This window comes from Mauremys reevesii, linkage group 8, assembly GCF_016161935.1.
Source record: "Mauremys reevesii isolate NIE-2019 linkage group 8, ASM1616193v1, whole genome shotgun sequence".
Lineage (NCBI taxonomy): Eukaryota > Metazoa > Chordata > Testudines > Geoemydidae > Mauremys > Mauremys reevesii.
The window spans coordinates 5,093,820-5,116,561 of NC_052630.1; the positions used below are offsets into that span (position 1 = coordinate 5,093,820).

General features: G+C 45.1%; 1 protein-coding gene across 7 annotated transcripts in view; it reads right to left on the bottom strand.

Moving 5' to 3' along the window:
* Nucleotides 1-21,971, bottom strand: part of GRIA1 (glutamate ionotropic receptor AMPA type subunit 1) — a 159,940-nt gene extending 137,969 nt beyond the window's left edge. For 6 of the 7 annotated variants that reach the window (XR_005583659.1, XM_039484516.1, XM_039484517.1 and 3 more), the window contains exons 1-2: nucleotides 21,666-21,971; nucleotides 19,277-19,414 (exon numbers count right to left, since the gene is read on the bottom strand). Coding sequence is in view for 5 of the 7 variants with exons in the window: in XM_039484516.1 (XP_039340450.1) it covers nucleotides 19,277-19,414; nucleotides 21,666-21,747 (220 nt within the window). In the remaining 2 variants the exon portion in view is untranslated. Of the gene's footprint in view, nucleotides 1-15,479; nucleotides 15,701-19,276; nucleotides 19,415-21,665 lie in introns of those variants that run through there. The other variant, XM_039484521.1, reaches the window with a different exon arrangement.
* Between the last annotated feature and the right edge of the window lie 771 nt (nucleotides 21,972-22,742).

Sequence of the window (22,742 nt, forward strand, 5' to 3'; positions counted from 1 at the left end):
TAAATCCCTGATACCCATACAAATGATATGCCAGCCGTCCAAACTCCAGAATCTGAACGTGGGTGGGCACAGCGGGTTTCATCTCCCAGTTTGGATAATGCCAAACCAGCCTTCCCAGAGGCGTTTAATCCCAGGATACATGTGAAGAGCAAATGTATTTGCCTGTGGAGCCTATCGAATGGCACATATTATTTTAGAAGCACTGCAAGAGGAGCCTTGCCTATGTGGAACGAAGAAACTAAAAGCAGCATGTCTGGGTTGGCTGAGGGGAAAGAAGTTGCATCTTATAAAAGAAGCCCAGTTGGGTCTGGGAAATCTGCGATAATCATTGTCATCATCTCAAGGTAGGATAATCTGATAATCAAAGCTTCTCAGGAAAAGCAAGGCACAAACCTCCACCTGGGATGTACCTGCAACGAAGGCTTTAAATCCTTGCAGAATACTGCCTCACTCCACATCAGAGCCTCTGTCTCCACCAGTGTGGGTGTTACCCCCGCTGGCCTCCGCGGTTCAGTTAGCTCTTGGCTTTACTCTGCCTTCATCTCTTCCTGTCCTCAGTGTTGAGTGTCCTCAATTCCACACCCTGCCTAAAGCTACCCCTCTTTCCCCTTGTCTTTCAATGCACAGGCTCACCTCCCCTTCACTGAATCCTCAGCATACAGCATTTATCCTCAGCATACAGGAGTTTTGTGGTACTTCTATGAAAGAAGCGGTACAAAGAAACCTGCTGCCATTGTCTGCACTACTATTGGAGAGAGAGAGGGGAATTCCTTGGTTCATTCAATCCCGGAGATAAATTCCTTCCGCAAAACTTTTCACCTGGGAGAGCTGAGTTTCAGCTGAGCTATAGTTGAGCTTCAGACTAGCTTTTGGTTTGACAGCCAATTTCTCCAAGTGCTCTAAAATTCACATGCATGCTGAGATTGCCTTGAGATTTGCTGTCTCACATCAGGGGTCAAGGTAAGATTAATTGTCCAAAATTTGAGGTTGTCATAAAACAATATTTTAAAAGCACAGATGGGAATTTTTTAAAAGTGCTGAGCTCACACAAACAGCCTGGGTATAAAACTTCATTGTGACTCATATGGTTTGAGTTCTGCTTAGGAGAGGCTGAAGATTTTTATTATTATTTACTATTAGTATTTAGAGCTTATTAGAAATTAGGGTTTTATTTCTGCACAGATTTTCAACAAAAACAATTTTTTTGTTGTTTTAACTGAAATTTGTCAAGGAAAATTCTGACTTTTTTATAAAAAAATTAATTATTGCCATTTTCGTGTATTCCACTTTTTGGAGAAAATATTAAAAATATTCCACAGAAAACAAACGCTTTTCAGGAAACATTTCATTTAGACAAAAATGTTTTTCAACAGAAAATTGCAGTTTCAACAGAAAGGTTTCCACCAGCCCCATGAGTATTGGATTAGGCGAGGCTCAAATCGGGGATCTGGGCCCCATGGTGCTAGGCACGGTATACTCATAATGAAAAGATATTCCTTGCCCCAAAGAGCTTACATTCTCATTATGAGATGAGAGCCAACAGGTAGGTGCAGACAGACAGATGGGGAGTCCAAGATAGCGGTATGACAGCTATAGCAGGGACCACCATATTTGGGGTCGGGAAGGAATTTCCCCCCAAGTCAGAGTGGCAGAGACCTTGGGGGTTTTTCACCTTCCTCTGCAGCATGGGGCATGGGTCACTTGCTGGTTTAAACTACTGTAAATGTGGATCCTCTGTAACTTGAAGTCCTTAAATCATGATTTGAGGAGTTCAGTGATTCAGCCAGAGGTTAGGGGTCTATTGCAGGAGTGTCTGGGTGAGGTTCTGTGGCCTGCATTGTGCAGGAGGTCAGACTAGATGATCATGATGGTCCCTTCTGACCTTAAAGTCTATGAGTCTCTGAGCTATAGGGGGGCACAGCAGTCACACACAGGGCCGGCTTTAGGGCAATTCACCCGATTCCCCCGAATTGGGCCCCGTACCCCTAAGAGAGCCCCATGCCCCTAAGAACCCTCCACCGCTATGCTGCTGAAGGCACCAGCAGCCAATAGAGCTGCCGCCGAAGTCCCGCTGCTGTCTTTGGCGGCATCTCAATCGCTGCCCCGGAAGAAAGATCCTCCGCTGACGTGCTACCAAAGGCACCGGCAGCTAATTGAGCTGCCGCCGAAGTCCCGCCGCTGTCTTCGGCTGCAGCTGTTTCGAATCGGGCCCCGCAGTGCCTAAAGCTGGCACTGGTCACACACATGAACTGCAGCAGGGTGGAAAAAAGCAGCAAATGACTGCAACTGCAAACAAAGTAAAGAGGGGCACAGAGGAGCATATGGCATCTTCTGTCCCTAATATAGGGCTTGATCCTGCATCCAATGAAGTCAACAGTGCAAGATCAGGCACCTATAACACAGGCTTCCTTGTAGGGAGAAAACACACTTCAAACACAGAACCCTGGATTACTCTAGGAATAATTCATGAGTTTAAATTACAGAAGAAAGATTTGAAAACTCCAGCTAAATGTGGAAAAAAATAGCTCAAGTGGTTCACCCCCCCATCCCCCTTCCCCAGATACCATGTGGTTCACCTGTCCCTGCTTCAGTGGCGTAGCTTAGTGACAACTGAACATGTTTTACCTGCTCTCCCATTGACCTCTGTGGCAGCAAATTCCCTGGAATCATGTATAGTACTTCGAGAACCCAGCACTTTCTTCCTCCCTATCACCTATTCCAAGAAGCTCTGTGATAATGACTGCAAGAAACTTTGGGGTGAGCTCATAGCTGCTGAGGCAAAGATAATGTAACCTAAAATTCCATCAGCTCACGCATCTCTGTATTTTGAGCAAAAATCATATTCCTAGTGAGCATTTTCAGCACCTCCACGCTATAGCTTTATGGTTTTGTCTCAGTGCAACATTGATCTGCCAAAGTTACTTCCCAACCTTCCCACCAATATTTCTGACACAGTTGAAAATAAAAACAAACAACTCCCCTCCCGCCCAGCTTCACTTAAAGAATTTCCCAGTGCGGTGATGGTCTTCAGCTTTGCAGAAGAAAGCGTTCTGTGTCATTGTACCACGTGCCTTTCTCTGCGCATGCCCCAGGGCATGGGCACACATGTCCCATTCTGTTTGATTCAGCAAAAGGCTTCCAGGTGGCGAGAGAGGCGTCCCTCTGAATGCACAAACTCCCGGCTGGCCCCTGTGCCAGATCTTAAAGCAAATTGTTTTCAATTCCATGCAGCATCTTTAAGCAAAATGGATTGTAGCAGCACAGCGGAAGCTGTCTGCCACCTGGTAATAAATTAGCTGTTAGCAGAGGTAGCGGCACTCACAATTCCATTTGCGAATTGAAGGGCTCACAGCTGCTTCTCATTTTCATAATACCAGGAAAAGAAGAGAAAAGAGGACAAAGGAGTGACATGAAGCCAACCTCCACATTCTTTCCAGTCACTGCTCTTCAGGAAAGAGATACTGTCAGATACTGCTTTCTTGTGCCGGAACATTTTGAGTGTAAAACTTACTGTTGCTGCAAGTGAAGGACTAGTCACTTCTGCAGTGGTCAGGAATAGCAAGGAAAAAACATGGACCAAGCTTACCCCACACATTACTCCAGCCACAATGCTCCTCAGTCCTAGGCTACAGCACGTTCTAATATTCCCCCCACAGCATTCTCGGTACAGTAACTCCTCACTTAAAGTTCTCCCAGTTAACATTGTTTCGTTATTAGGTTGCTGATCTCTTAGAGAGAATACTCGTTTAAAGTCACGCAATGTTCTGTTCTAAGGTTGTTTGGCTCGCCCCGCTCCGCCCGCCCAGTGCTCCTGCCGGGGAGCAGGGTCGGAGTGTGGGGGCTTACCCCAGTCCGCCCACCCACCATTCCAGTAAGGGAGCAGGCAAGCTCCTGACCCCACTCCCCAGCAGGAATGCCGGGTGGGCAGAGCAGGGCAAGCTCCCATGCCCCGACCCCGCCTCAGCCAAGCTTCACAATCATCACTGGTGAGTACAGTATTAAATTGTTTGTTTAAAATTATTTAAAATGTATACTGTATATATATATAATGTCTTCGGTCTGGTGAAAAAAATTTCCCTGGAACCTAACTCCCCCTATTTACATTAATTCTTACAGGGAAATTGGATTTGCTTAACGTCATTTCATTTAAAGTAGCATTTTTCAGGAACAGAACTGCAACGTTAAGCAAGGAATTACTGTACACCTCAATCCTGATGCTAATATACATCAACCATGAGCTGCAGCAGCTCCTGCTATCCTGTTGCTGCTCTTTCTATGCCACAAAGCAATGCCAACGTGCCTCAGTGCACCAGCCCCCAGTCTTGGGCCTCCTGGACCAGAGTTTTTTACTAACTTGTATTTGCTTTGCTGGTTTTGTGGCTAGGAAGCACCATGAATTCTTGCCTGAGATGGATTCAAGCCAGGAAATGTGGATCTAGCTGGATTTCAAACACCTCAAAGTTTGGGTGTGTTTGGATGCAGGGTTATGGCTTTGCCATTAAAAATTCCGATCCAGAGTGGATTCAGATTTTGAATATCCTTAAAATTCCCAGGAGCATTTGGATTTTGGGGTTTGGTTCTGACCCATCTCAAATGGCTGCACAAAACTTGCTAGCTTAGAAATTAAATTTCCCATTGGCAAGACTCTGATTTGGAAAGAAAAAAAGATGTTTGTCCCTAAATAGTCAAAGCAGTGCACAGAGATTTAGCTGTGCTACTCCTATGAAAGCCAGTGGGAATTACACAGTCAAATACCTAGGTTGTGTTTTGAATATACTATGGTGAACATCTGGAGGACTATCCTCCACAGACTAACATTTTTAGGCTCCCTCTGAGTCCAGCCTACAAGATCCCAGGGAAACACCATGACAGCCTGGGAGCAAGAAAAGAGAGAGAGATCTGTATGAAATAATGACAGCAAAAGCAGACCAGTGTATCTTTATTATATGCCTGCAAATACAATTACAGCAGCGAGCATGTGAAAATGAAAAAACGTGAGAGAGGCCAAGAAAAGGGAAACACGTCTTAGAACAACAGCAGACCCTGCACATGTGCAAAAGGATGGGACCATTCTGGAGAGACTGATATAAGCCATTAATATTCCATGAGCATATGGATTCTTCACTCCCTAATAGAAATGTTAAGATCTCAGAACTGTGAATCATTCAGTCTAGATCTGCTTTATACAGGCTTTTGCTGCTCGCAGAAAAAGAAAGGAAACATTTGGTGCCAGGTAGTGTTATTTCCTTTAGTAAAGTATCCAGAAATTTAAAAAGTGTTATACTCAGTTTAAGGCTCAGGCCAAATTTTGTGCCCTAAGCACTGAAGAATGAATTGGTGGAGCATGTAGATGGGCTTATGGGCAAAGATTCCTTCCTTCTTCTCTGCCCCATCCATCTATCCCTCTCTTCCTCAACAGGTCCCCCTATAGGTGCCATTCGTCTTCCAAAGGGGATTCCCCATTTCTGCGCAGTCATCTCTGCTCAGTCGTCAGCCGTGTTTCAGAACTCTTCAAGCAGTGTGAAAGATTCTGGGCAGCATCCAGGAATTCAGGAACCCGGCTGTGCACAGCTGAGCACCGACAGGGACCCTTCTAGCACACAAACTGCAGCCTTGCCACATGCAGTGCCCTCAGTGGGAGTTGGACTCCTGGCACTATGTCAGTATATGCACTGCAGATGAGCAGCAAGGCTCAGGTGGGAGAATGTCCCTCCTGGCCTGCCAGAGGACAATGGTGTTTCTATTTTAAAACGAATAGACAAATGGTGGTGATTGGATGATTAGTGCTGAGTCTAGAACTTCCCTAAATACAGAAATGCTAGATGACCGAGAGAGCGGTTCCTAGCAGGTAGCCTGAAAGAGTTATGAGCTTGGAGTATCAAAATATCACCCCCACATCCCACGATTTTCTTCTTTGTCTGTTGCATCGATCTGCTGCCACTGGTGCACGTTTTTTGTTCCTGAAATTAGCCATTATGACACAGCCAAGGCCATGAGAAGACCACAGTGCTGTTGCTGGGAGAAGCCTCTCAGTGGTCGTTCTGAAATGCTGGTGGCCTGTCTGTGCGCTGTAGGGCTGTATTCCACACCAGCTCGGCACATGCCGGCACAGAGAGAGGATTAGGGGCTTGCTGGAGAAGGGCTATCAAGCTCATAGTTAAGTGGACCCAGCGCCCCCCACAACACCTCTATCTGCAAGGGCTTTGTGCAGGGCAGGGAGTGAGTTTGCACCGTAGCGACTGATGGCACGATACCAACGAGCAAGGAGGGCTCCATCTGGAATGTCCTGTTAAGAGTTTAGGCTTAAAATGCAACAAAGAATCCTGTGGCACCTTATAGACTAACAGACGTTCTGCAGCATGAGCTTTCGTGGGTGAATACCCACTTCTTCAGATGCAAGTGGGTATTCACCCACGAAAGCTCATGCTGCAGAACGTCTGTTAGTCTATAAGGTGCCACAGGATTCTTTGTTGCTTTTACAGATCCAGACTAACACGGCTACCCCTCTGATACTAGGCTTAAAATGGTTCTAGTACTTTTCATTTATTTATAATTATTCAGTTGGATGGCTCCTGTTTTATCCTAGATTCCAAGGCCAGAAGGGACCATTGTGATCACTTAGTCTGACCTCCTGTAGAACACAGGCCATCAAGTTCCCCTCAAATAATTCCTAGAGCAGAGCTTTTAGATAAACATCCAGTCTTGATTTAAAAATGGCCACTGATGGAGAATCTATCACAGCCCTTGGTAAATTGCTCTAATGGTTAATTTCCCCCAGTGCTAAAAATTTTAGATTACACAGTCAGTAATCCCAGAATCTAATGAATGAGGTAACTATATGATTAAGCCAGGGATTGGCAACCTTTGGCCCGTGGCCCGCCAGGGTGAGCCCCCTGGTGGGCTGGGCCGGTTTGTTTACCTGCCGCGTCTGCCAGTTCGGCCGATCGCAGCTCCCACTGGTCGCAGTTCGCCGCTCCAGGCCAATGGGGGCTGTGGGAAGTGGCCGATCCCTGGATTAAGCGATGGCTTGCTAGCCCCTTGATGCTGAAGACCTGTTAGCCCACAGGACAGATACAGCATGGGGAGGGTCCACGTAGGCTTCCCGCCAAGGAGGTATTGGTGGAATTACAGAAGATAGAACAGGATCTTCTACACATTCACTTCTAGGTCTCTCTGCTGAGGCTGACATCACATTCTGATAACATCTCACGATATAGGCAACTCGCAGCTAGCAATTAGACTGAGTTCACCAGCATGTTACCTGTGGGCTCCCAAACAGGTATCAGACGGTAACAACTTTTGACCACTGCCAGTCTTGTTGGATGATGAAAGATTGCATCCTAGATAGCAATCTCCTGAGTCGCCCTGTCCTTCGGTGCCTGTCCCTTTTCCTGTACACTCCACTTATGGTTCCATGGGAAATGAGCGAGGTGACACCAGGCCAGCCCCTGGACAGCAGCCATCCACGTCACGCACCCTCAGCAGTGGGTTCTGACTGGCAAGATGGCAATGTCTAATCAGTAACAGCACCAGGACTGGGAGAGCCTGGAGACTAAGGTAACTCAAATTAACTCAGCTAAATGCACTTAACTATGCATTTAATTTAAATGCAACAGGGTAGCTGTTACAACCTAATAACATTTCAGGACGATGAGGTAGGGAAGTCTGCATAATCCATTCCTAGTCTGCTGACCTACAAGGATATAGCTACTGAGCTTCCAGCCTGAAACCAACGGGGGTTTTCCCCTCCCTCTCTAACAGTCTTTTCAGCATAGCTGTGATTTAAGCATCCATTACTTCCTTTTGTAGTTCATTAAATACATTAATCATCCTCTGAACAAAGAACTCCCTACAGGCCAGACCTCCTTCTTGGCTGCAGCATATCTCAGCAGCCCAGCCCTTGTTACAGTGACAACAATGCTTTCTAATAGGAGCTTCTGTTTCCTCTGCTGGTTCTGTTTGCTTTCCCTAACTGGTGCCATGCACTCTACAGAGGGTCTTAAACCTCTGTCCATGCTCATGCCTAAGCCCCCTCTCTTGTGGTGTGCTCCTGCTTAAGGCATAATCCACATGGCTGTCATCTTTGCACCAGATCTTCACTACATGACATTCTTCCAAGTTACAGATCCTCATTTTATTGGCGTCCTCGTGCAGGCAGTGTCCCTCCCTAGTGGTGGCTGCTCCAGCTGCTCCACTAATGCGATACCTGCAGGTTTCCATGCCTTGTGGCCGGGGGCCGCACGTTGAGACTACGTGAGGGTGGAGCCTTTGGATCCATTGCATTGTTTGCAGGATGGTGTTTCTAGATTAGTTTATTCTTCTTCTCACTCAAAGAGTGGGGTGTAGCCATGGCCTCGAAATAAAGGACTGAGAGCAGGGACTGAAGGAGGGGGACTGGGGGCAGCAATGCTCCTGGGACAGGAAGGGGGCGTAGTCCTCTAGAAACCAATTTGAGTAAAATGGATTCTGAGGGCTTGTTGAGGGCAACACTATGCAGCTGAAGAGAGGATGGAGAGCAAGTTGTTGTACCCAGAGTTCCCTTCCGGTGACAGGGGCAGTGTGGTAACTCTGGGGGTGTTATGGGGTATCAAGTCTGGAGTTCCGTTGCATTTATTATGTGGTGGGGGGGCAGGGTCTGAGCCCAGCCCCAGGCTTGGCAGGCTCCACTCCCTACACCTAGACATCCTGGGGGAATTGCTGGAGGCTTCTTGCCTCTGTGCTGATGTTTGGCTCCAGTGGTGCCTGTTACTCCCTTGAGCCAGCATTCTGAACTCCCGGGGAGGAAGCCAACTACTGCCGGAACTCATGCTGGCTTGCTCTGGAGGAGAGGATCCAGCAGAACCTGACTGGACCTCTCACCTCTCTTCCTGTCCCCTCCAAACCCAGCAACCTACAGCACCAGGTGGTGAGGGAGAAGAGGAGGCACCCAGCATGGAGCAGCTGGCACAGGTTCCTCTTTGTGTACGTATGTGGGAGGGAGGCAAGGGACTATGGGCTGATGCAAAGCCTGTTGAAGTCAGATCTTTCAGTTGGCTACAGTGGGCTGTGGATCAGGCCCTGAAGAAATCACAGTCAATAAATTCCCAACACAGCTATAACCACTGCAACCAGTCCCTCCATTTTTGCTGCCCTTCCTCCTTTCTTAGCACTACCCCATCTCTCTTAGCATTTCTTCCTATCTTCTCCTCAGCCATAGAATTCTACTGTCCTCCATGCATTACTGCCTCCTGGATCTCTTCTGAATTCTCATCTCCCACCAATCCCACCTGTTTTTTTGCTGCTCCCCTGTCAGGGTGCTGACACAGTCCAGAAGAGCTCCACTCCCACCCATTCATGTGAGCAAAGCCTTCTGCGGTATGTTAGTGCTGCTTGGATGCAAAACAAACAGGCTCAGGAGCTCTGGGGACATCAGCTGTGCTGGCAGGTAGCAGGAAAGCCACAGCTGAATACTATGCTTATCTATATTGCTCAATGAAACGTTACCCAAGTAAAGAAGGGCAAACTAAAGTTGGGGATGGGGGAATAGCCTCCACCCCTGGCAAGCAAGTTCCTTGCATACTGCCTCTAAGTCACAGAAAATGTTTTTTGGGCCTAACAGCAGTCCCTGAAGCCTGTGACCTCGCATCACCTTTCTACTCTGTCTCCATTACCACAATTCCAGGACCTCAGTTATTTAGTCAAAGCCAAGATTTTTTTTTTTGTAGCCACATAAGACCCCTGCCATCAGCTGACCATTACTTACTAACCTCAGACATCAGTCTTGTTTGTACTACTCTATTTTGTCTGCACAACTAGAAAAAGGCCCTCTCGCTGAAGCCCCAGCATGGTAATTTGCATCTGTTCCTTGTTGCCTCTTGCTGTCACATTCTCAAAGAGATCAGTCAGGGTTATGCAGCATAAGCACATTGCCTTTCTGTAGCCCTGGAGCTAGGTGAGGCAAGGGTTGAAGTGTGAACAGTTTTGGGGATGGAGGAGGGGTAGAAGTTACTGAGAAAAAATAAAAACATTTTTTTAAAAAGTGCACCGGAGGGATTGATTGGGTATGGCTATTACAGAGCAGTGAAAGGAAATCAACTAGACAGTGTTATTGTGCAGGCAAACGGCTGATCGGGTCAGCATATGACCAAGGGACAGTGACAGTATATAGGATGTTAACAGGGATATGTATTATTTGGACATATGCTGTGAGGAGAAGATGCTGGATTGCTAGTGGCTGGATTTTCTGATACCCTTCCTCATGCTGGGGGGCACCTTAAAGGCCCACTTGCTTTCCCTGCCTTCTCACTGTGAGCCACTCTGGCACCAAGTACATATAAGTGACTTTCTGAGATGAGAAGACAAAGCTACCTCTGTTCCAAGTGATGATGTTAAAATAAAATAATTCTTATCTGTGTTACTAATGTAACACCTTAGAAAATTCCAGCTGGGAGGGTTTTAAAGATTTTAATTCACTTTTTACACATAAGGTTTTCATTTTCTTTTGTTTTTTTGGCATATCACTCAAATTGGACATTGCAGCTAGGCTGAGACTAGTTTCATTTTTTGCTTCTCCTGTCTTGATTTTAGTCAAGCTTTTGACAAAGTCTCACATGACATTTTCATAAGCAAACTAGGGAAATGTGGTCTAGATGAATTTATTATAACCATGGGAGCACAACTGGTTGAAAGACCATACTCAAAGAATAGTTATCAATGGTTCTCTTTAAAACTGGGAAGGTGTGTCTAGCGGAGTGCCACAGGGGTCAGTCTCATAGACTCATTGACTTTAAGGTCAGAAGGGACCATTATGATCATCTAGTCTGACCTCCTACACAATGCAGGCCACAGAATCTCACCCACCCACTCCTGTAACAACCCCTTAACCTATGTCTGAGTCCTCAAATCGTGGTTTAAAGACCTCAAGGTGCAGAGAATCCTCCAGCAAGTGACCCGTGCCCCTTGCTGCAGAGGAAGGCGAAAAACCTCCGGGGCCTCTGCCAATCTGCCCTGGAGGAAAATTCCTTCCTGACCCCAAATATGGCGATCAGTTAAACCCTGAGCATGTGGGCAAGACTCACCAGCCAGCACCCAGGAAAGAATTCTCTGTAGTAACTCAGAACGGACCCCATCTAACATCCCATCACAGACCATTGGGCATATTTATCTGCTAATAATCAAAGAATTAATTGCCAAAATTAGGCTATCCCATCATACCATCCCCCCCAAAAACTTATCAAGCTTAGTCTTGAAGCCAGATATGTCTTTTGCCCCCACTACTCCCCTTGGAAGGCTGTTCCAGAACTTCACTCCTCTAATGGTTAGAAACCTTCATCTAATTTCAAGTCTAAACTTTCTAGTGTCCAGTTTATATCCATTTGTTCTTGTGTCCACATTGGTACTAAGCTTAAATAATTCCTCTCCCTCCCTGATATTTATCCCTCTGATATATTTATAAAGAGCAATCATATCTCCCCTTAGCCTTCTTTTGGTTAGGCTAAACAAGCCAAGCTCTTTGAGTCTCCTTTCATAAGACAGGTTTTCCATTCCTTGGATCATCCTAGTAGCCCTTCTCTGTACCTGTTCTAGTTTGAATTCATCCTTCTTAAACATGGGAGACCAGAACTGCACACAATATTCCAGTCCTGGTCCGGTACTCGTCTATATTTTCATTAATAACGTGGATAATGGAATTGAGCGTATGCTTATGAAATTTGCAGATGGTACCAAGCTGAGAGGGGTTGCAAGCACTTTGACGGACAGGGTTAGAATTCAAAACAACCTTAATAATTTTTTTTAAAATGTCTGAATTCAACTAGATGAAATTCAGTGAAGACAACTGCAAAGTACTTCACTTAAGAAGGAAAAATCAAATTTACAGCTACAAATGGGGAATAACTGGCTAGGCGGTAGTGCTTTTGAAAGGGATCTAGGGATTATAGTGGATCACAAATTGATTCAACAATGCAATGCAGTTGCAAAAAATACATCTCAGAGTGATATCAGCCTTAACAGGAGTGTTGTAAGTAAGACATGGGAAGTAATTGTCCTGCTCTACTTGGCACTGGTGAGGCCTCACCTGGAGTACTGTGTCTAGTTTTGGTTTCCACACTTTAGGAAAGATATGGAAAAATTTGAGAGAGTACAGAGGAGAGCAACAAAATGATAAAAGGTTTAGAAAACCAGACCTATGAGGGAAGGTTAAAAAAACTGGGCATGTTTAGTCTTGAGAAAAGAAGACCAGGGGGAGGGGGGAAGGGGCTGATAACAGTCTTCAAATATGTGAAGGCCTGTTCTAAAGAGGATGGGGATCGACTGTTCTCCATGTCCACTGAAGGTAGGACAAGAAGTAATGGGCTTAATCTGCAGCAAGGGAGATTTAGATTAGTTATTAGGAAAAACTTTCTAACTATAAGGGTAGTTAAGCACTAGAAGAGGCTCCCAAGGGAGGCTGTGGATCCCTATTGCTGAAGGTTTTAAGAACAGGTTGGACAAACACCTGTCAGGGATGGTCTAGGTTTACTTGGTCCTGCCTCAGCGCTGGGGGCTGGACTTGGTGGCTCGCGAGGTTCCTTCCAGCCCTACATTACTATGAGTCTATGCACTAGCACAGTGCTGTTGCGTTTGAATCTCCAGCCCTAAAAGGGAAAATATACATTTAAAAATAATTATTTCTATTGGATTTGGGCAGAAAAAAAACTCATTATGACACTCTTTGTAATATCCTCATTAGGATTTCAACACACAGAGAGAGCTTTTTAATATACCAAACGCAACAGCTAGGCCTCAATTGTTCAGTTGTGTCTCTTTTATAGACCATTTCAGATAGAGAAGGGGGTGAGCAAAGAGTGGAAAGTGATCGGCACACAGAGGACATAACTGCACCACTGCTTACTCTTTCTGAAATCCCCTCTATAAATGCTGCCTGGCCAACTTTTACCCATGCAAGGCTTGTCCCGTTTTTGTCACTAATTAATGTCTGGGATCCATCCCAGGAGACAGGTTAGATTTGCAGGTGTGAAATTCCCCCTGTTCCTACTATAATTCTTCTGAATCATGGCTGTCACATTAGCTTTTCTCCACGGTCCTGGCACCTCTCCTATTGCCCGCAAGGAAAACCAACACCATCATTCAGAAAATAAATATCCTCCCGTCCTCTGATAAAAGAAAACAAACAAACCTGACTCTATGAACCCTATTCACTGAGGTTTAACACTATGTAACAGACAGTGTAGTGTCATGTCTGCCAAACGGCAGTCTGGTATTGTCCATACCGCTTACAGATTATTCCAGATGAGATTCCAACAGGGATTCTCCCAGTCTGCTGGTGTTCAGACACTTTAGTGACAGAGGCCATCTAAGCATATAGATGGATTAGACCAGGGGTAGGCAACCTATGGCACCAAAGGCAGCATGCAAGCTGATTTTCAGGGGCACTCACACTGCCCGGGTCCTGGCCACTGGTCCGGGGAGCTCTGCATTTTAATTTAATTTTAAATGAAGCTTCTTAAACATTTTAAAAACCTTATTTACTTTACATACAACAATAGTTTAGTTATATATTATAGACTTATAGAAAGAGACCTTCTAAAAACGTTAAAATGTAATACTGGCACATGAAACCTTAAATTAGAGTGAAATAAATGAAGACTCGGCACAGCACTTCTGAAAGGTTGCCAACTCCTGGATTAGACAAAGACTATACTAGACATGTCAAATGTTTTCCCCCTACTGGCGGCAGCAGTCTTAAAAGCAAATTTCTCTGTGCATGTCTTCTGAGCTTCCTCTCCTTTTGGGAGCAGCACAAAGGACCAGATCCCATCCTTGTTGCTAATTGCTGGCCAGACACTAGCAAAAGCTCAGTTAACTAGCAGTCACCCAGCTGGTAGACATATCCTGCATGTTCCCCCAGCAGAGGTCCCAGCTCAGGATTTTGTGGGCAGAAGCAATATGATAGTATCACGCTCACGGGAGCTAGAAGGCAACTGCTTTCTGGCAGATCTAGGAAGAGTTTAAGCTGTCTCTCTTCTGGAAGTCACTCTTTGCAGATTTTTGGCAAAATTCACCCCCTTCAGCTCTTACCTACCCCATTTATGCGTGGATTTGACTGTATGGTGGTAACATCTTATTTAACAACCATTGGCTTTTAATCAATATAAAACCGATCCCACAGGGTGTCGAGCACCATCAACACCCATTGACTTAAATGTGAGTTGACAATGCTCCATTGTTCACAGAAGACACCTGGCTACATCATATTATAAAATCTAAAGAGAGGCATTGACTCGCAGCAGCTATTGCATTGAGTCAATGTCATTTGATCATTAAATAGGTATTTCTGCTGGTTTAGATCGTGTTATGTAGGCATATCTACCACTGCAGAAGTACGCTGTTTACATTATTTTTATAGCACTACTCAATCCCCACCACCCATACACCACCGCAAAATTTACATAGTATCCTAGGACAGGCCTCTCCGGGATCGAGGAAGTTTAATTACAAAACTGCATTTTAATTGATTGCTGCTGGAATAATTACAAGCAGCACCATTCTGAGCAATGGCGACCACTCTGTTTGTCAACAAAAAGGGATTTTTAATTCAACATACAATAATTGTTTAATTAAATCACATTTAGATCCTCATTTGAGAACATTAAAATGTGTGTCTTACTTCCTTCCTCTAAAAAGGTAATTTGAGAGATGAAGAGCAAGGTACAGAAGCACTATATGCAAATGGGTATCTCAAGCAAACAAACAAAATCATTCGTGTGTAGTTAGTCCTTTATATATTATTATTGCTATCAAATTATCTTGGCATTATAGGTAAGAACCTAATCAAAAAATGAGAGATCAGGACAGAACTCTTCTTAATTGGTTCTGCTATGTAGTTTTACAACACTAACCCATTCCTCTTGTTTTCATTTTCTAAAGTATCACTGATTTTATTAATAGTATTATTAGTCCAGTAGCAGTACCCATTCAGGATCACCCAATCAGCGATGGGCACTGTACACACACAGATGGAGAATGATATCACGAAGTATTATGGTCTGGATTTTCAGCCTTCAGCCTCCACGCACATGCAGCTGAAAATTCATGCACTTTGCATGTGCAAACACCTGCATGCCATGCCACGAATGCTAATGCTTGTGTCCATCCTTTAAATTGCCCGGTACCTAGGCACACACAAAGGCTAACCTTTGCACCAACAAAAACCCATTAGCTCCAGTGGGCTATAGGGGTGCAAATGCTAATACTTTTCAGTAGTTGGTTTTACTTGGAAGTGGTGGTGTGCATGAGTGATGGCCACCATCCTTGACTGACACCTTAGAGATTGAACACTGCACCTCCAGAGCAAAAAGCATGAGCTAAAAGCCATTGCTCAGTAATGTGGGGCTGTAACAGCTCATATCCTTGGCACAGGGGAGATCTGTAACACACACTCACCAGCAGGTTACTCATGCATCAATGAAGACCTAGTAGAAGCCTAGCTGAAAACTGACCTTCAGTAGGGGCAGGCTCAGTGCAAACCTCTTGTACACAACTCGGTTATTGCCCTTTGATCCCTGCTACAATACTTGTGTTCAGCCTGGCGCTGCACTTGGCTATGCAGTTGTAGCTGAGTCCTAAGCTGCAGCACTCTGCCTTTCCAGGAGCTGGCATTTCGCACAATTCCACCAATACCGCTCAGGTCTGAGCTGCAGTAGCTCCTGCTGAGCGGACACGGACCGTCAGTCCCAACACAAAGTACGTGGTGGGTTTTCTGATGCAGACAAAGCTCACTGGAGACCACAACATTCATTTCCAATTATGACCACAGCCGGAATCTGCGCTCGGGACTCTGAAGGTGACTGGAAAGTTCTATATCACCTTTTGGGCCACTGAATTCCAGTACAAACCCTGCTGCTATATAATATCACCCTTTTGCCCTTTATACTAACCTCTCACTGGAATATACTTCTGTTGTCAGGTGGGCTGTAACATTAGTATTCTCCCAAAATAACTCACTCTTTGATAAAAGATGTACAAATACAGCTGCTGCCATCTGAGCTGTAGGATATCTCCTTTAACTAATGACAGTGGTCGGTCCCACATTCTCCCTGTAAATCAGCCATGTGGGGGCTATGTAACACACACGGACACAAACACAAAGCCAATACATTACCCTATGTCTTGTGGGTCAGAGTTAAGATGGTTATTAGAATGTGCCCAGTGAATTTCCGCATGCCAGTATGGTTATTAACCACATGCATGAAATGAGAGGTTATTGGATATTAATTTAAATTACAGTCACTGGTTATTTTCATAGATCCATAAGGCGTAGAGGATATTTTTTAAATGTCATGTTCTTCTTACAGGGTTAGGATAAGGGGGTTACAGTTCTTACAGTACATACCTTTAAGTTAACCAATGTCTTTGAGTTGGAATATTCAATATTGGTCTGCAACAGCATAAATGTCAACTCAGATGCATCAAAAATCACAAGATTATTGCTGTGCTGTATCGTCGCTGACTGATAGCCTGGCAACCAGTTGCAGCAGACTGATATTCCACCTGGTTTATTGCCTTTAGGGACACTAGGTCGTAATTGTCAATCCAACATCCTCGCTGATGTGCAGGCTCTGTGCATCAATACTGGTTTCATATCACTGTTACCTGCCACATCACCAGGGGTGACTGGTTACATCCTGTAGAGTGAATTCACCAATTGTTGTAACAGAGCTTATCCATCCTTACTGGGTAAACAGTTCTATGGCAGGTAGAGTAGACAGTGTCACAAACGGTGGATGAAATGCATTTTGCAAGCTGTCCTCTTGCACCAGGCCCTCATGCTGCTACCTTGTTAGTGCCTCACATGCTACCTAGCTTGGCTTCGTACTTCTGCAGCGACCGCCGACTCTTAATACTTATTTTTCATTTAGAATTGCCACGAGGACACTGGTGAGGGTGGCAGACTGAATTCTAGCATGAGGCAGGGCTGCAGGCGTCTGAGCTATTAGTTTACTCAGGTCCCATGTTAGACTCCTTGGTACATGAAGCACCATAGACAGAGCATTTGGAGATGCAGGTAATTCAAGTTAGAGAAACAGTGGCATCTTCTGTATCTCCATGGGAACAAAGAATCTGTATCTTTAGTCGGTAACATGTATATTATTTTCTAAAAATGATAGGTCCACCAAGCACTTGGGGATTTTATTCACCACAAATAAAGGGATCTTTGCTCTTCCACCCTGCAGATGTCTAGGCTTGGCACTCAGGAGGGGAATTCACCAGGAGATCACAGCCTACTTTCAGGCTAGATGACTGGATTAACTTCCTTTTTGTGCCTGCAAAACAAATGCTGCTTCCCATAGCCTTGGAGAACAGACTTTGGGAAGCTTTTAATTAAAAAAAAAAACAACGGAGACTAAATGAAGTTGGATTGCGTGGAGCGCTTTGTCTGTCTGATCTAGGACAACGTGTCCTACATAAAACTTAAATATAACATCCAGCCAGTGAAGCTTTCCATCTCTTTGGGGGGGGCCGCTCACTTTCATTTAGCCTTTGTCAGCCTACATCCCCCTGTGTACTAATGATACAGGGTTTCCTAAGCTTGAATAGTCGCACGGTCCTGCTGTCATCACTAATGGCTGTTGAGTAAACACAGTCATCAGGGACAGGTGTACAGAGGGAGGAGGACTGAAGATCAGACACAGTATTCTGTGGGACAGTCTTGCACCTGAGATCAGATTCCACTGGTCCTGCTTAGCTACCTGCTACCAGATCAGGAATGGACAAGCCCAAATGCAGCCCATAATCCTCTCCTGGGTAGGTCGTATCCCCCTTTGACAAATATCAGAGGGATCTGTCTTTTTCTTATACTTTGGCAATGCTTGTTTAGCTTGTTCTGCCAATAAAGTCTCATTGAATTGACCTGAAATAGTTTTTTTCTGGCTTGATGGAAGCCTACCAGTTGGCTCAGAGAGGACTATTAAGGAAAATAAAAAATCTTTACAGTAGTCATTAGCTACTACAGTGAAAAAGAGGCCAAATTATTACCTCTCCCTCTCTTTTTTTTTAGCGCTGTCTGAAGAATTCCAGGATTTCAAAACCTTCCGTTTGAAGACCTCACAATAGAAACACGTAACCCTCCTTCCTCCAAAGAAATGCTTTGTTAATTCTTCTGCTTGTACGTATTGGGTTATTTGTCCAAGAGAACATCTCCCCCACCCCCCGTCCATTTCTTAGCAGAGGAGAACAGTTTGTATCCATATCAATCTGGCTAGCCACATGACTAAACTGCAGAGAGGGTGTTTCAGTGAATCAAAAGGATACTACAAACGTTAGCCAATAACAATGCACCAGGAATCACAAAAAGAAGGCTTTCTTCTATCCCTCCAGTCCCTACTGCCAGTCCTTAAATACACACACGGATTGAAAGCAACGAGTATAACACTGGATCAAATGAAAGAATTCTTTGTGCATCAAGTCACAACAGGCTCTAGTCTCTCTAACAAAGCACTGGGCTGCACAATACAAAGAGGTGAGCCCTGCAGTATTCCCATTTTGAACTGCGGGTTTTTTTTCCCTCCATTCCTTTTGTTACTGCTAATCCTGATATTACCTGGCGATACAGTCTTTTTGCTCCTGACCACCCCACATAACGAGAAGCCGTCCAATAGGCTGCGTTCTTTAGTAACATGCAGCTAAGCCATATTCATCATTCTGCTGAGGTAGTTCTGCTGAGGTAGTTCTCAGAAACACTTTTATGGCACTGATAATTCCGGCAGAATTTGAAACCAGCCCTCTCCCCTTTTTCTCATTATTGGGCACGTCCCTTGTTTTAATCCAGCCTCTGGTTGCATCTAGCACCCTTTTTACAGCTGTCTGTTACTTCCACCAGAAATGCTGCCTGGCTAAAGAGGTGTTCTGTTAAGTAACCCATTCCACACCCAGAAGTGTCACATCAGGGCTATGACAAACATGGGAGCGAGAACTGAAACGAAACCCCAACATGAAAAGTGGGGGAGCGATTAAGAACCAGCGAGTAACAGCAAGGTTTTCACATAGCACTTTAAAATCATCCACAGAGAAAATGTAAGACATCTCGTGAACAATTGCAGAGATACCTAATGCCCAAGTCTTGAAACAAACCAAACAGAATCAGAAATCTCTTGTACAGAGTTTCTTTACGTGGAGCTGATGGAGGATTTCAAGTTGGGAGCAAGAGCCCCTCTACATACGTTCCTCATTTCAGATGAAAAACTAGCCAGGATGAAAGCCACAAAAGAGAGAGAGAGTGTGGAAAGCCGTTACTTACAGGTGTATGTCATTTCAAAGCTGTCGCTAATATTCACAATGTCAATCTGGGGAAGCAGTTTAGGGGGTTCTGTGAGCTGAGACAATGCAAACCTAAAAGCCGCATGTTCCTGGGACTGCTGATTAGGAAATAATCCCCCTAGAGAGAAAAAACAAAACAAAGCAAAGGTCTTAAATGCATCCACATTGCAAGGCTCGTTTGTTACAACCAGTCTGTTGACAGGAAGCTACTGCTCCCCAGCTCAAGGAATGCTACTCGCGTGCAGCTAGACTCCATAGCTTCCCAGTAGGTGAGAAACAAGGGGGTATGTGCTTAGGCATCTTTTGTAGCGGGTGCCTTATGTCAGACACGTAGCAAAAATATGCCAGCTCACACATTTCCCTCGGCCTGGCAGGGGCTAGGATGGGATTGAGCCAATTGATTTGGGGTAAGGGACAAGAACTGAAGTGCTGTCAGGATATCCTTATGCGGAGAACAGCATCTCTCTACGCCCCCGTAACCAGTGGAGAACAGCACCCGTCTGTAGGCCCACGTTTGATTCTGCCCCCCACGACTCTCCACAAACAGCCCAATGGATTCAAATACGCTACTCTACTCAAGGAGTAAAGTGCTACTCGGAAGGAGTAAGGCCGGCAGAATCAGACCAGGAATGAATAATAATTGGTGGCTGGGGACTGAGGGAAGAGGAACTCCTAAGACGGTTGTTGTAAAGGCGGAGAATTAAGCCTTCTTGGCAGGCCACCTGCTGCTAAGCAGGGATGAAGTTTGCTGCACCAAGAAGACCAGCATTTTGTTTAACAGGTGACAACAGACAAAGCCTGCAAGACCAGTAAAAAATCTGACCATGAAGGGATTTGCCCACTGACATGATTGCCAGGATCCCAGGCAAGCCCTGGAATTATAGTACAAGGTAGCAAATCGGATAGGACTTGCCAGACTGGATCAGACCCAAGATCCATCTAGCTCAGCGTCCTGTCTCTGACAGTGGGGAAGTTGTAAGAGACCTTGTAGCAGGCATTAATGGAATAACCTGACCCCAGGGAAAGTTTGCTTCTGACTCCCAATATTTAGAGGTCAGTTTATGCTCCAGAGCATGAGGGTTTAGATTCCTTCTAAACTCTTATTTTAATATTTACTGTTATACAGCTGGGTTTTCTTGCTGTCCTTACAAATGTAAAAGGGAGTCTTATTATCCTTATTGACAAGTCAGGAAAGGAAGCACAGAGAGATATAGTGACTAATGGAATGAAAAGAAAAAGGTCTATTGATTAATTACAACTTTCTCGAGCAGACTGCTTGGAAAATCAGCAAGGAACCAGCAGCGCAGAGAACTGCCCACTGGCAGGAAAAGCACTTTGCACATTTTTCAACACAGATTATATCTCCTACTAGTGTGGAGGGGGCATTTGCGCACCAAAAAAAAAAAATCATGCCTAAGTGTTGCTGCCAAAGGAAAACCAACCTGCCAGTATGCATCCATCCATCTTTTTTTTTTTAAAGGGGAAAAAAGCTTGAGATGTCGAATAAATCCTGAGCCGGGGGTGAGTGGCTGGGAGGGGAAGTGAAGGGGAAAGCAAGAAGCATAAACAGCAATAAATGCACCAATTGTGCAGCTGGACCAACCCAGGAGTTGCTTTAACTCACTGGCTTAGCAAACGGTTGGCATTACAAAGAGAGGGGTGATGGAAAGGGACCTATGCACAAGGGAGAGAGAGGAGCAGAGATGTGGTACCCAATTGCATCTAATAAAATGATAATAAATAATAATAAGGTGGGGGAGGGATGAGAGAAGCTGTGACATTATAGAATGGGGGAGGGCAAGAGACAAAGACATGGGGAATTGCCAGTACTAAAGGAAAGCAAGTGGAATGGAATGAAAACAGATTTGAATGCAACATCCTCCTAGACTAGCTCTGGCCTTATTCTTTCACAACAAACAACAACAACAACCGAGATGGTCTAGTGTTGTTTCCTCCGCCAGGTACTCCACCTCCAGACATGAGAAACCTTGCCAAAAATAAAAGGCAATAGGTGCTTTTTTAACTACCCCGCTCCCCGTCTCTTCCCCCCCCCTCCCCACATGCAGAGCACCAGCCCTGGTATTTTTCTTAGCAAACGAACAAACAGGTTTTTTTGCTTCCTCCATTTCTGAGGCACTTTTCGGTGCAGTCACTGATTTCCCCCCTAGAAGAATTGATACATCTCTGCTATTATGATCCCTTTGGCAGCCTACACAGCTCTAGCCACATCAAAATCCACCCTGCCTATCACACAGATACACATTCTTTCTTTGCAAGCGAAGGGAATGAATTGGTCAGATTCCCCCCGCTGCTTGCCAGGGAAAGTCGCTCACAAATAGAACCACAGCTCCGAAGCATCTCAAACTCACCTATCTGGATATTGTTGGGGAAATTGGCCCCTAACACCGTCCCTAGGAAACTGGTGCAGAAGAAGGCAAAAATGTGCTGCATATTCCCTTTTGCATTGGCGAAAAAGAACCTCAGTTCCAAGCATAGATTTGTTTTTTTTCCCTCTCTAGTCTCTTTCTCTCTCTCTCCTCCCTTCTGCTATGCCTTCTGTATTGTGCAGCTCTTTCTCTTGGAATCCAGCGTTTAGACGGCTGCCTTAACACCAACTGACAGCAGGATTAACTGAGCACTGAGAGAAAGAAAGAGAAACCCTTCCTCATCCCCCCTCCGCGTGCGCACACACACACACACACTGTGCCCTTCCCTCATGCTAATTTCCCTCTCCTAGTTGGAGCTCAACAGCTGGGCTAAAGCCTTTCCCCACCCCCATTTCAGTCTCCTCCTCTGGGGTCCCCTGCATTGTCCGTTGAGGGCAATTCACACAATGTTTCCCTAAATTAACCTTCTTCCCCCCCCATTTTGGCACTGGGTATAAAAAACGTGCAAATGAGGAGGTGGCAAGGTCCAACAGAGAAAGGTCTCAACTCTACAGTCTTAGATCGATAGCTTTTTGAGCTGGGTGGTTTGGCCCTTGGGATCCAGATCTAATTGCCACACACCAGTCACTACAGCCCAGTTCCTTAACACAATCGAGGGGGAAGTACCCTGGAAATCTCCCTTAAAGGGGAAAAAATAATGTCAGAGTGACAGGCAGAAGACATGCCTGTGGATGAAAAGAAGGTTCTCTTGATCTTTCCTGCTGAGTTTCCAATACTCTTTCTCTGCCCATGGTTAACCTATTCTTCCCATTTCAGTGTGTGGTGATGCATTTTATTCCTGTGCTCATTGTGGAGGAATTCATGCTAGCACAGTCAGGTGGGCGTGCTGGAATAGCTAGGAGGATACTGTTGCCTGAGTTATTATGTGAGTCGTTTTGCAGGGATTCTGTGGAAGGTTTAGGCTATTTTACCATTAACAGCTTTGCTTTTTTAACTTTGGTCCAGTTTTGGATTTAGAAACATTTAGGACAGAGGCATTTATTTTGTAAACACAAATCC